The sequence below is a fragment of the Garra rufa genome, chromosome 18, assembly GCF_049309525.1.
Source record: "Garra rufa chromosome 18, GarRuf1.0, whole genome shotgun sequence".
Classification (NCBI taxonomy): domain Eukaryota; kingdom Metazoa; phylum Chordata; class Actinopteri; order Cypriniformes; family Cyprinidae; genus Garra; species Garra rufa.
In genome coordinates, this window is record NC_133378.1 from 8885285 (window position 1) to 8899635 (window position 14351).

The 14351-nt window shown below is 38.5% G+C and overlaps 1 protein-coding gene across 1 annotated transcript in view; it reads right to left on the reverse strand.

The window, feature by feature from the left end:
- The window catches only part of mybpha (myosin binding protein Ha), a 34803-nt gene extending 22873 nt beyond the window's left edge, over positions 1 to 11930 (reverse strand). The window contains exons 1-6 of the mRNA XM_073823653.1: positions 11744 to 11930; positions 10805 to 10972; positions 4130 to 4218; positions 3859 to 4054; positions 3563 to 3702; positions 542 to 701 (exon numbers count right to left, since the gene is read on the reverse strand). Of these exons, the coding sequence (XP_073679754.1) occupies positions 542 to 701; positions 3563 to 3702; positions 3859 to 4054; positions 4130 to 4218; positions 10805 to 10972; positions 11744 to 11930 (940 nt within the window). The remainder of the gene's footprint in view (positions 1 to 541; positions 702 to 3562; positions 3703 to 3858; positions 4055 to 4129; positions 4219 to 10804; positions 10973 to 11743) is intronic.
- Between the last annotated feature and the right edge of the window lie 2421 nt (positions 11931 to 14351).

Genomic DNA, 14351 nt, shown 5'->3' on the forward strand with positions numbered 1-14351 from the left:
CGTTTGTTTACAGGAGCAAAGGAAGCAATTTTTTTTTAAACTTTAGCAAAGGAAAAAGGTTGGCTTATATCAAAATCTTCAGACATTTTGTTTTACAAATCTTCATTTTGTACTTCTAATTCATTAATTGTTTTGTTTCTGTCTTTCCGCTACGCGTCTGCATTCGTCACTTGTGAGCATTGCATGCACTCATCCGCCTGGAACAGCTTCCTTGTACAACAGTTTGTGCAAGCTAGAATAAAGTGATTATTACGTAAAGTATCAATTCACTACAGGAGGCCTTTATTCATCCCCCCGGAGCCATGTGAGACACATTTTATTATAGATGGATACACTTTATTGGACTTGTTTTGGACTGTTGAAGAGAAACACCCACCCACTGCCATGATAAAGCTTGGGATAGCCAAAACTCTGACTTGGATTGGATTCGTCTGAAAGAAAGAAGTCATATACACCTAGGATGCCTGGAGAGTAAATAATGGGCTAATTTACATTTTAGGATAGACTAACTCTTTAAAACAATGAAATGTTGTGAGCTTACCTATTTTCTGAACATGAGCAGCACCTTTTGTTACAGTAGCACTCTCACTCCTTCCAACCTTGTTTTCTGCAAAGACTCTGAAGGTGTATGTATTTCCCATCACAAGGTCCGAGACTGTAGCGTTCAGCCTGTGGAAGTGCTCGAGAACTGTGAACCACTCCTGCCAAAAACAGCAATACTCTTTAGTATTTGCTTTTAGCTGACATACTGTATGCATTTAAGAATAACAAGAAAAGAATGTTGACTATTAATAAATTGTGAACGAGGAAAACATTTCCCTGTGGGTTTCATCAAATAAATACATCGTAAACAAGCAGATTTTCATTACAGTGTTAAATATCAACAAGAAGCGCTTGTGGTTTTGGCTAACGTGTTTTTAGATGAAGTGTTTCTGTACTTCATGTTCTCTATACATCTTGTATTCGCATCAAGTAAGCCATTTAGTATCATGATTGACATCATGACAGTGTGAGTTATGAGATGTCATCATGCCACTCTCTCTCTATCTGTCAGCACTTTGCACCTTCTCAACCTGATGATTTCCTGCCAAGAAGTCATCTGACCCATGCCTCGAACACCCAGATACAAGCTTATAGATAGACACGTCATGTCCATATACAGTTTCTCAAGACTCGTCATTTAGATTTACAGGCCTGACAGGTGGCTAAATTAAGCCTCGCTGAAGTATGACGACATAAATGTTACTTTAAAAAAAATCCTAGAGAAATACAGCATTCACTGCTTGCTGTCACTTGGTCACAGGATGTGGTTGAGGCTCTCAGAGCAAGCACACATTTGTTTACGGGGCCAGTTAGTGAAGTTTGGTCAGAGTTTTTTAACAAATGGACAGTATCAGTGCTTAACCTTCAGAAAATGTCAACCTCAGAAGGGGTTCAATCAATAATATGTGACCCATGCTGGCAAAATGAGTAAGAATGTGCCCTGCCTAGGGGCAGTTTAGGTCACTTTGGTCACACAAAAGTGAGTTCATTAAGCCCTCTTCTAGCGATCACATTGCTCCAAATAGTAATTAAAAATCTAAAATGATCTTTATTTTTAAATTTTCTGAGAGGAGTACATTTTTCTTTGCTCATTTTCATTTTCACTACTCTGCTTCTCACCACTAGTTGTATGTCCATTGTTGAAAAGCGCAGCATTCCAGCTTTGTGAATATTCATATTGAATTCTTGTTGACATGAGTTTAAACCAGTGAAATATGATTTTCAAACCTATGCTGATGAGAACAAAGACTGATATTTGCAAAGCGTGTGCATAAGACATGCCTCTCCAAGAGCTTGCCATCTCCCTATGAAGTACATTATTGCGAAATATGTCTTGGCAAAATTCACACAAACATAATCTGTTATGTCTTGCATGAACATTTAGCTATTGGTCGGGGAAAATCTGACATGTAACATTATATTAGATCCATGCATTACAGTAGGTCTTAATATACATCTGTCTCAATGTATTCAAACATTAAAAGAAAAAAGGAATCACTCACTGCTCTTGATTAAACTACTGTTTATTTGCATCTTTGTTGTTTAACATTGCTTGGTGATTTTGCTTTGGAATCTTTAGGCCCCGATCACACCGAACGCGTTTTTGCAGTTGGAGGCAACTCTTTTGAATGGTTTTCTGTTGGCAGTGAGCGTTCTGCGCGCTGCTTATGCGCCCCGGGCGCCTCGCCTTTTCGCCACCTGCTGCGCCTCGCGTTTTTGCAGGAGCGCTCTGAGCGCCTGAAGTTGAAAAAAAATCAACTCTGAGTGGAAAAACGCCCAACGTCATTCGCATTCTTTTCCATTGTCCAATCGAATGAATGGAGAGGCGGGCCTTCTGTTGTGGTGACGAAAGTTTACCGTTGCTTAAAAAGTCCGGAGACTGCAAGAAATAGAGGAGAAACCTTTGGTGTCTATCGTGGGTAACCCGGATCTGTATTATTTAGGGTTTCTGCTAATATGACAGTTTACTTAACAGCAAAAAACTAAGATTTTAGAGCGCTCGCGCTATAATCCTTTGATTTGACTGACAGGACAGCTGTTTTGGTCGTTGCTTAGCAACATAAAAAAACCGCAGCACACTGCTCTTTTATTAAAATTCACCAAAAAAGGCAGTGCTGTTCGCCTCGCGTTTTTAGAACTAAAAGACACGTTCAGTGTGATCGGGGCCTTAGAAAACTTCAACTCTGCTGACTCCATCGCCTTCAGACGGCGAAATAAAAAGAACTCATTTTTGAAAATTTGCTCATTCCGACTAATTTAGCCAGAACGGGTCACATATATGAACTGTTTTTATTGGCATGTATTTTCTATAATAAAATACATGATAATAATATAAAATAAAACAATTATTCTTTTTAATATGGAGAAATCTATATGGTAACTAGATTATATGCACTTTAAAAAATGACTTTCTACTTAAAATTTCACATTAAAGTCACTTTGTAACATGCCATTTCTTTGTCAGTAAATATGACATTTACTAGTAAAAATTGTTTCTACAGGTGACTTGTGGGATACCGTTAAATATTAGGCTGTCCTTCCTTTCCTTTCCAGTTAAAATGACTGAATTTTCCCCACAAAAATTTTAATAAATGTGACTAACCTTTAGGACAGTGAATTATATTAGTTAGTTAATAAATAAATAAATTTGTAAATAAATTTAAATACATTTTAAGAATTTGTATGTTATTTATATTTTTAAATTATAAAAAAAATCAATATTTTACATAATTTTATTTTTTATTATTTATTTAAACAATTAATTACACTGTTAAATATTGCATTTTTGTTAAATATATGTTTAACAGGAAGGACCGTAGGCATTCACGCTTGTTCATTTCATGTTAGATATCAGTGTGTCAGACATGCAATTTTTCTCACCCCTAAATAGCATTGTTCTTTAGATAAAAAGGGAAGTACTGTACATTTTCTGAGTGAGGAACTAATACTGGAGATGAAGTGCTGACATGTATTTCTTGTGTTATTGACCACATCAGTGTGCCCGTAATGTGTTACTTACTCCAGTTTTCTTGTCGGCCTTCTGAATGGTGTATCCAGTGATCTCAGTGTTGCCGTTGTCTTTAGGAGGGGTCCATTCCAGAGCTGCATTGAATCCCCAAGAGTCCACTAGCTTGACAGAGGCAGGAGGACCGGGCAGATCTACACACAGATGGATCATTTTACACTGTGAGGTCTTACTCAGTAAACAGAAGTGTCAAGGAATAAACTAAGAATGAAAATGCAAGTGGGACAGAAATAGACAAGGTCCAAGAGGAGCAGTGAAATAAGCGGCCTCTAGATCATAGCGCGTCTCACCGACAATCTGAATTACGAGGTTAGCCTTGTCCTCGAAGCTGTCGACCTTCAAGGTCATCTCATAGTTGCCTGAGTCATCTCTCTCAGACTTGCGGATGAACAGAATGCTATCCTTGTCGCTGTTGCGGATGTAGACCTTCTTCGTATCCAAAGGCTGGCCATCCTTGGTCCATGATATCACAGGTTTAGGTTTGCCCTACAATTATCAAACACATTAGAGCCTGCAATGGAAACACAGCTCTGTTTGGCAAACATATAAAACTGAACTTACAATGAACGGGATGACAACATTAATCTGTTCTCCAACATGCTTGACGTATCTTGATCTCAGGGCACGGGGCAGGCGGATTTTGGGCCGATCTGGGAAAAACAAACACAAGGCCAATTTTAAATTCAAATCTATAGTCTGCATAAACAATACTAACTGGCATAATGTTACATTTGGTTTTATGTGTACGCTTGCACGTCATAAATGTACTTATCAGCACTATATTTGAATTGTCATGCATTAATTGGCTGATCTTATCTACAGTATAAAGATCTTATCTGACCTTGTCTGAAAAGAAACGGATGCAACGGAAAAACACCAACAGCAAACTATTGGAGATGCAACCACAAAATACGCCTGTGTTGATGAGTGCTTGTGTGAGGCGGTTCAGAGGTACTCTATTTTAAACAAGTGTGAAGACATTTTTATTGTTAATACCCTCCAGATAGAAATAGTGCAGACACAGGACAAAAATGAAACTTTCTTGCATGTGCCAGCTGCCTGTTTTTGACCATGCTATCAACACTCTTAAAAATAAAGCTTCTTTATTAATATGTTTAAGAGCTGTCGCACCAGATGAACCTTTTCATAGTTCCTAGAACTACTGGCGGAAGTACTCACTTTTGTATAGTTTCATGAAGAACTTTTAACATCCATGAAAGCTTAGATTATTCAAATGATCTTCACACTAAGAAAAAAAGTTATTTTAAAGCAACACTAAGTAACTTTTCCCTCAACGCTCCCTCTACAGGTTGGAAAAGTTACTTAGTGTTGCTTTAAAGGTCCCATATTGTACACATTTCTAGAGGTTTATTTAAGTTGTTGATGTCCTTAAGAATATATATTTGCGGTATAAGTGCCAAAATCCATCTCAATATATTTTTACAGCTCCTTTTTTAGGAGCTCTATCAAAAACAGGTCGATTTTGGCCCATCTAATTAATATTCATGAGCCTCTCTTCTGATTGGCCTGTTGTTTTCTGAGTGACGCACAGCCAGGCCAATCACAGGTAACTACGGTCATGTATCGTTGTAGCCGAACCCAGAGCCATTAGAGAGAGCTGATACACAACAGGATATTTCAGAATGATCATTAATGTTTTTTCTTTTTCAAACACCGAATGCAGTAAGCTACATAACTGTTGCTTTAGTAAAGCCCCTTTCACAATGCGTGCTGATTCTGGAAAATTACGGGAACGAGCGCTGTGTGAACAAAAGCCAGAACCATAAAGGCAGTGTTGTAGTGATGATGCACGTTACCCTGCGACTCTTCACGACAAAAAAATACGTGCAAAGTGAAAAGAAGTGGCGATCGGGCAGAGCCAGCTCCGCACTATCAGCGCTGAAGCACAGTTTGTTCAGGTTAGTTTCAGTTTAGTGAAACGTACGCGTCGCATTACATCTCACATCCAAACGTCACATGTCTTTATGGGTTGTGTGTAAAGCACGCACAGATTCCGGAAAACAACTGTGAATGAACCAAATCAAACAACTCCGGAACAAATCATGGGACACATTATCCGTGTATTTACCGGAATCGCTGTGTGAAAGAGGCTGAAGTTGACGTGCCAGTGGTCTCTTATATTCACGTTGTTCTGAAGCCTGTGCAATGATGTAGTTTCGACATCTATCGACTGAACAGGGTTTTCTAGATTAGTTTCCATGTTGTTGTTGCTTAGCAATGTTATGGACACGATATTGTCTGGGTTTGACAAAAGGAGGGTGGGACGGTGGTTGGTGCTCGGGGTGGTGACTGAAGGCGGTGACTGAGTAGATCGGACGTCACATCGTTACGGAAGTCACAGTGGCTCGTGAAAATGAACAGCTACTTTATTCAGGCTGTGTGCAGTTTACTGTGGATTGACTGTTTTGAAACTCATATGGTAGTTACATAGCCCCTAGACCTCAGTTATCATGAAAAAAGCCAGGAAATTTCGATTTTGACAATATGGGACCTTTAAGAACTGTTCACGGTTCACGTTTTGTTTTGTTGCTGCCTTATGTTAAACTGCTTCAACTCCATAAACCATTATGACATAGTAAAAACAGAATTGTCACAACTTAAATTTATTAAAATAAAACGACTGCAGTAAGTATTCTTCTGATTCAATTCAATTCAATCTGATTGGAGCGCTTCGAAACAGTAAATCATTTTTTGATAGCAAATTTTTTTCTGAACTCTTCCCCAGATGTGTGGCTTGATGCAATCCTATTTCTGAGATCTACGGGCAATTGTTTTGGCAGTTGTCAGGGCTTGGTTTTTGGTCTAATATGCTTTTTCAGTTGTTAGACCTTTTATTAAGATGTGTGTGCCTTTCCAAATTATATCAATTCAATTGAGTTCGCCACAGGTTACCTCTACTTGAAGTGTAGTAACATCTACAAACAATATAAACACTCCTGAGCTAAATTTCAACTGTCCCAGATAAGGGTATGAATACTTATGCAATGGAATGATTTAAGTTTTTTATTTTTAATAAATTTGCATAGCTGTTAAAAACAGTTTTTGCTTTGCCATTACGGTGTATGGAGTGTAGACTGATGTGGAAAAAGTCATTTTCAAGCAGTTTAACGTAAGGCAGCAACATAACAATAAAAATAAAAAGTTTTTGACCAAAACATTCCAGGATTTTTCAATTGGGATCAGCGGGTTGCAGTTTTTAAAAAAAGACTCTACATGATCCCAGCCAGCACTGTGCCGCTGACCTCTGATCTAAATCTCTATTGGCTGTCCTCTCACAGCACATCTGTTACTATCAGTGTACAGCTTCCCAAATCTAGCCCTCCTCTAATCCTCACTTCCCAGGACTCCAAAGCAACAAGTTAATTAATTATGACAGGAAACAATTGACACCTGTGGAGTGACACACATTGCTGATCCAGTGCAACTGCTGACATGCTGACACACTGCTCAGTAGGACTGTGAGTGCTCAGTTGGTTTTGAAGGTTCACATTCAGCTCACCTTCAGCTTACCTTACAATACCCGACCTAATTACCCCAAAGCCTGTGCTTGTATGTGTGAAAAACCTAAACCTATTCTTCAAACCCTTTTTACAGTCAGTGTGCTCATATGTAATCCTGTGTGATGTCTTGAATCGCTGCCATCCACCACAACATTCACCTGCTAAACCCAAATGGATGAACAGTTTGTACTCTTTGATTCTCTAGGCCAACATGCCAGTATATCTTTTTTTAGTCAGGCTTGTTTGACCTCTTATCAATGTTACATAACAATAATGAGTTGATTCTAGAATCCTATTTAGGTTATTATTAAAAAAAAAAAAAAAAGATGAAAGAGATGCTTGGTTAAAATGGTCCTAGGATTGCAGTGGCATAGTGGCCACTAGGGGGGTGCATTGACCTGGAAAACCATATAGAATAAATAAATAATAAATGAAGCTTTCCGTTGATGTATGGTTTGTTAGGACAGGACAATATTTGGCCAATTACAACTATTTGAAAATCTGGAATCTGAGGGTGCAAACAAATCTAAATATTGAAAAAATCACCTTTAAAGTTGTTCGAATGAAGTTCTTAGCAATACATATTACTAATCAAATTAAGTTTTGATATATTTACGGTAGGACATTTACAAAATATGAGATAATGATTTTTGGTATAAAAGAAAAATCTATAATTTTGACCCATACAATGTATTTTTGGCTATTGCTACAAATATACCCATGCCTTCGGCTAACTCTGGCATGTTACAGATGTTCTGTTTTTAATATGCACTGTCCTGCTAAAATAAATAAATACTAAAATACTAAATACTACTTAAGACTGGTTTTGTGGTCCAGGGTCACACATAATTCTAAAGCGCAAATTAAAAAACAAAAACAAAAAAACATTTAGACTTAGCCTAGACTTCAAATATGCGGTTTGTTAATAAAGATCATGTCTGTTTTAAAATTTGCTGGCTCTGATGTCTCTATAGTGGTTAAACATGAAATATAATTCGTTTTGGTAAATCTAACGGGCAGTGTTTGGTCTCATTAATCTAGTATTTGTTCCAGAGCAAATAGCATGGACTGAGGGCAAAATCTCATCACGTTATATTTTATATAACATTAATGCTGTATATCAGAGCGCTGCCTTTGTACTTCTGACTGAATTGCTAAGCAACTTTTATGATGGCTGTTATTGTTTATTAAATATTGTTATTTAATAAATAATATTTTATATGAATAATAGCAGTATTCAATAATAGTATTTGGTAGGTGTGTGTGTGTGTGTGTGTGTGTGTGTGTGTGTGTGTGTGTGTGTGTGTGTTCATGATGGTGATTTTAGTTGCATTGTTACATTATTAGATATTATGTATTATGATAATATGTATATATCATATATCATGGCTTACCTTACATAATCATTTGAAAATGTAAGTTTCACATAAAATATTTATTTAAAATGACTTTATTCCGAATATTTACATATAAATAATTACTAATTATTTAGTAATTATTAACTAATAATTAATTATTTTAACATAAAATAAGAACATATTTACAATTATTTCATATTGAAAACATAGACTTAGAAGCATAGATTTACAGTTGAGGTCAAAAGTTTACACCCCCCTTTCAGAATCGGCAAAACGTTAATTATTTTAACAAAATAGGAGGGATCATACAAAATGCATGTTATTGTTTATTTAGTACTGACCTGCATACGATTTCACATAAAAGACATTTATATAGTCCACAAGAGAAAATAATAGTTGAACTTATAAAAATGATTCCGTTCAAAAGTTTACATACGTTTGATTCTTAATACTGTGTTGTGAATGATCCACAGCTGTGTTTTTTGTTTAGTGATACTTGTTAATGAGTCCCTTGTCCTAAACAGACCTTCAGGCTTGTCCAAAATCCTTCAGGTTCCACAAATTCTTTGGTTTTACGGCATTTTTGTGCATTTGAAGCTTTTCTAACAATGACTGTATCATTTTAAGATCCATCTTTTCACACTGAGGACAACTGAAGGACTCATATGCAACTATCACAGAAGGTTCAAACACTCACTGATGCTCCAGAAGGAAACACAATGCATTAAGAGCCTTTGAAGAGAATTTGAAGATCAGGGTTAATTTAACTTATTTTGTCTACTGGGAAACATGCAAGCATCTTCTGTAGCTTCTGAAGGGCTGTACTAAATAAAACAAATATGAGATTTAGGCAAAATAAGAAAAATGTTAAAATCTCTGTTTTCAAAAGTTTTCACCCTGGCTCTTAATACATTGTTTTTCGTTCTGGAACATCAGTGAGCATTTGAACTTTCTGTAATAGTTGTATATGAGTCCCTCAGTTGTCCTCAGTGTGAAAAGATGGAACTTAAAATCATACAGCCATTGTTGGAAAGGGTTTAAATACACAAAAATGCTGGAAAACCAAAGAATTTGTGGGACCTGATCTTATTTTAGTAAACTAATTACTAGGGATGCACCGATACGAATCGGCCGATAATGCTTGCGGTTCTGTCATCAGCGGTAAATGCCATCAGGTGCGTGATTTCACGCTGAGCCGTATATACTACACACAGCCGTTGTTTACCGACGAGCTGCGCAAATCCATGTTCATTATCAGTGTGAATGTGCGCAGCTCGTCAGTGAACAACGGCTGTGTGTAGTATATACGGCTCAACGTGAAATCACGCACCTGATGGCATTTACCGCTGATTACAGAACCGGCTTTACTGACAAAACGCGCAAGTGATCGGCCGATACGGATCGGTGCATCCCTACTAATTACCTTTTGCAAAATCTGACAGGGGGATGTAAACTGTTGACCTCAACTGTAAGTACATTTAAAGGGATATTTTGCCCAAAAATGAAAATTCTGTCATCATTTAGTAAACTTTTTGTGAAACGTAATAGGATATTATAAAAAAAATATCTCAGTGATTTTTTTAAAAGGATATTTTTTAAGTAAATAATGATAAGTATTTTGTTTATAACAGTTAACATAGAATCACCCTTGAGAATATTGCATGAAAAAAAATGTCTTGATCCAGCCAAATAATAATTTCATAGTTATTACTCAAAGAGTAATAACTATAGTAATAAATGAGTCAAGGTCATGTTCCCTCAATGAAAGTGTTGAAATGCAAGGGCAAAGAACCAAGCCCTGAATATAAACACTTCTTGACCCTGCACCTGTCACCAAACTCACACCAGCAACAACAGCTGTTCATATGATCCTTTAACTAGAAAAAAAATTCAATACAAATACACATTTATATAATTACCTTTGCTCTATTTAGGTGAATAACGTACACTATGTGTTTACAGTGCTCCTTAGCCCTGAGCTCAGATTGCACTGACAGCCTTAGGTCTTTATGTTTGTAATTTAAATGCTAATGAAAGCCCTTGTCGGCACAAGCCAATGGGATTTATATACCCACAGCTGTTGAACCCATTGAGGGCAGGAGAGGTAGCTACAGACTGTAGGCCGTCCACTTCCACCAGCTCCCCTCACTGTGGGAAAACACATACTGTCATCTGAGCTCCGGCCATAAGCTACATGAGCCAGGGCTCAGAGAATACACTCAAAATGTATAACACTATGAAGTAATCAGTGTTTGAAGTAATCAGGCCCTGTGAAGTAACTAGAGACGTCCCGTCACTTTCATCTGTCCCCTACACATGCAAGTCTAACCCTGCACCAATGGTGCACAGACACTCACCCACAACCTCCCGGATGGTGACTGGTTGAACCAGGGCGACGGGCTCGCTACGTCCTCCGGCATTCACCGCCACCACATGAATGTTAAGTAGGTCTCCGGTTGCCAGACCGCTGATGACAAACCGGTTGGACGTAATGAGCTCTTTATTGGCAACCACCCATTCAGAAGCTGCATAGTGTAAAAATGGACAGATGACAAAAACCTATGAGTTTTAAATATTCCTAGAGGTCTGAACAAAGGTACACTCATAATCATAAATATATTTATAAATAAGTATATATAATTGGTTATAGATCGACAGGCCACATACAAAAATGTAATGACATATATTGCTCCATTTCAAGATTGATATTGCTATATGCATGTATGTATTTTTTGGGTAGATGAAGATATAAGTTCATAAAATTGCCACAGTAAAACTTCTTGGAAAATGCTATATTCCAAAGCTTTTTAGCAAGGATTTTAATAGTTTTAGCAAAATAATTATTTTATGATTGCACTTTTAAAAAACTGTCATCACATGAACATAAAATCAACTAGTAAAGGCAAAAAGGTGATTACAAATTATGCATCACATTATTTTTACAAAAGCTTGTGGATGTTATGCATCAACTACCCAGTTAAAGCTCAAATATGAATTTCCAAACACACTAGATGTGATGTCAGTATACATCCACAAATCTAAATGCGGGGTGTGCAGATACGGTGACAGTTGGTTGAAAGCATCCCTTCCTAATAGGGAGACCTACAGGAGCTGGCTATAAATCACTCTGTGGTGACATTTCAAAGACAGGTGCTATAACAGACTGTCATATAACCCACTTTTCTGATGACATTTGATAGTTCTACATGGTTCAATTTCAAGAAGAAGGCACGATGATTGAAACACTATCTCTAAGTCTAAAGAGCTTATCAGCAATACTGAGAGGATATACGCACATCCTTCCTTGCAGTATTCCACGGTATATCCATCCAGTCCAGAGCCAATATTCTCCGGGGATCTCCACTTCAGAGTGACTGAGGTATCGTTGACGTCATCCACACCGAGGTTCTGAGGGGCACTTGTGGGCACTGCACGTTCATTAGAGACATATATACAATGAATTTGTAGCAGAAAAACATGCATTTCTATAGTATTGAAAATATTAAAAGGGGATGGGTGGATGAATTTTGGGGTGAATGGATGGATAGGCAGGTGAGTAGGTGGATATATGCCTAGATGGGGATGGGTGGATGGATGGGTGATTGGACAGATTCACTGGATAAGTGTGTGGATGGATGGATTGGGTGGACGCATTAATTGATAGGTCCAGTGGATGGGTGTGTAGATGGATGGATTGGATGGATGAATGATTGGACAGATTCAGTGGATGGGTGTGTAGTTGGATGGATTGGGTGGATGAATGGATGGATGGATGAATGATTGGACAGATTCAGTGGATGGGTGTGTAGATGGATGGATTGATGGAGAGATGATTAGACAGATTCAGTGAATGGGTGTGTAGATGGATGGATTGATGGAGAGATGATTAGACAGATTCAGTGAATGGGTGTGTAGATGGATGGATTGGGTGAATGGATAGATGATTGATTGGATGGATGGATGGATGGATGGATGGATGATTGGACAGACTCAGTGGATGGGTGTGTAGTTGGATGGATTGGGTGGATGAATGGATGGATGGATGAATGATTGGACAGATTCAGTGGATGGGTGTGTAGATGGATGGATTGATGGAGAGATGATTAGACAGATTCAGTGAATGGGTGTGTAGATGGATGGATTGGGTGAATGGATAGATGATTGATTGGATGGATGGATGGATGGATGATTGGACAGAATCAGTGGATGGGTGTGTAGTTGGATGGATTGGGTGGATGAATGGATGGATGGATGAATGATTGGACAGATTCAGTGGATGGGTGTGTAGATGGATGGATTGATGGAGAGATGATTAGACAGATTCAGTGAATGGGTGTGTAGATGGATGGATTGGGTGAATGGATAGATGATTGATTGGATGGATGGATGGATGGATGGATGGATGGATGGATGATTGGACAGACTCAGTGGATGGGTGTGTAGTTGGATGGATTGGATGGATGAATGATTGGACAGATTCAGTGGATGGGTGTGTAGTTGGATGGATTGGGTGGATGAATGGATGGATGGATGAATGATTGGACAGATTCAGTGGATGGGTGTGTAGATGGATGGATTGATGGAGAGATGATTAGACAGATTCAGTGAATGGGTGTGTAGATGGATGGATTGGGTGAATGGATAGATGATTGATTGGATGGATGGATGGATGGATGGATGGATGGATGGATGGATGGATGGATGGATGGATGGATGATTGGACAGACTCAGTGGATGGGTGTGTAGTTGGATGGATTGGGTGGATGAATGGATGGATGGATGAATGATTGGACAGATTCAGTGGATGGGTGTGTAGATGGATGGATTGATGGAGAGATGATTAGACAGATTCAGTGAATGGGTGTGTAGATGGATGGATTGGGTGAATGGATAGATGATTGATTGGATGGATGGATGGATGGATGATTGGACAGAATCAGTGGATGGGTGTGTAGTTGGATGGATTGGGTGGATGAATGGATGGATGGATGAATGATTGGACAGATTCAGTGGATGGGTGTGTAGATGGATGGATTGGGTGTGTGGATAGATGATTGATTGGATGGATGGATGGATGGATGTATGATTGGACAGATTCAGTGGATGGGTATGTACATGGATGGACTGATTGATTGATTGATTGATTGATTGATTGATTGATTGATTGATTGATTGATTGATTGATTGATTGATTGATTGATTGGTTGATTGATTGGGTGGATGATGGATGGATGATTGTGTGGATGGACGGATGGATGGATGATTGGAAATATTCAGTGGATGGATGGATAGGTAGGTGAGTAGATTGGGTGGATAAATTGAGTGGGTGGATGGATGGATTGATTGATTTGGTAGATGGATTGATGGATAGGTGAGATTGGGTGGGCGGGTGGATGGATGGATAAAATGGGTGGATTTGGTGGATAGGTGCATGGATGATTCATGGATGAATGGATTGATTGATTGGGAGGATAGATGGATTAATGGGTGGGAAGATTAGGTGTATAGATGGAGATGGAAGATGGATTGAGTGAATGGGTGGGTGAACGATTGATTGAGTGAGTGGAGGGTGATGAATGGATGGATGACTGGGTAGATTAGGTGGATGGGTGCATGGGTGGATGGATGATTAGGTGGAATCATGGATGATGGATTGATTGGGAGGATGAATGGGTGGGTAGATTGTGTAGATAGATGGGATGGATGGATGGACTGAGTTGATGGGTGATTAGGTGGATGAATGATTGATTGGGTGGATGTATTATTGGATAGATTGAGTGGATGGGTGCAAGGATGGATGATAGATTGATTGGGAGGATGGATGGGTAAATGGGTGGGTGGTGGTTGGGGATGAATAGATGGATGATTGGGTAGATTGGGTGGATGGGGATGAATGGATGAATG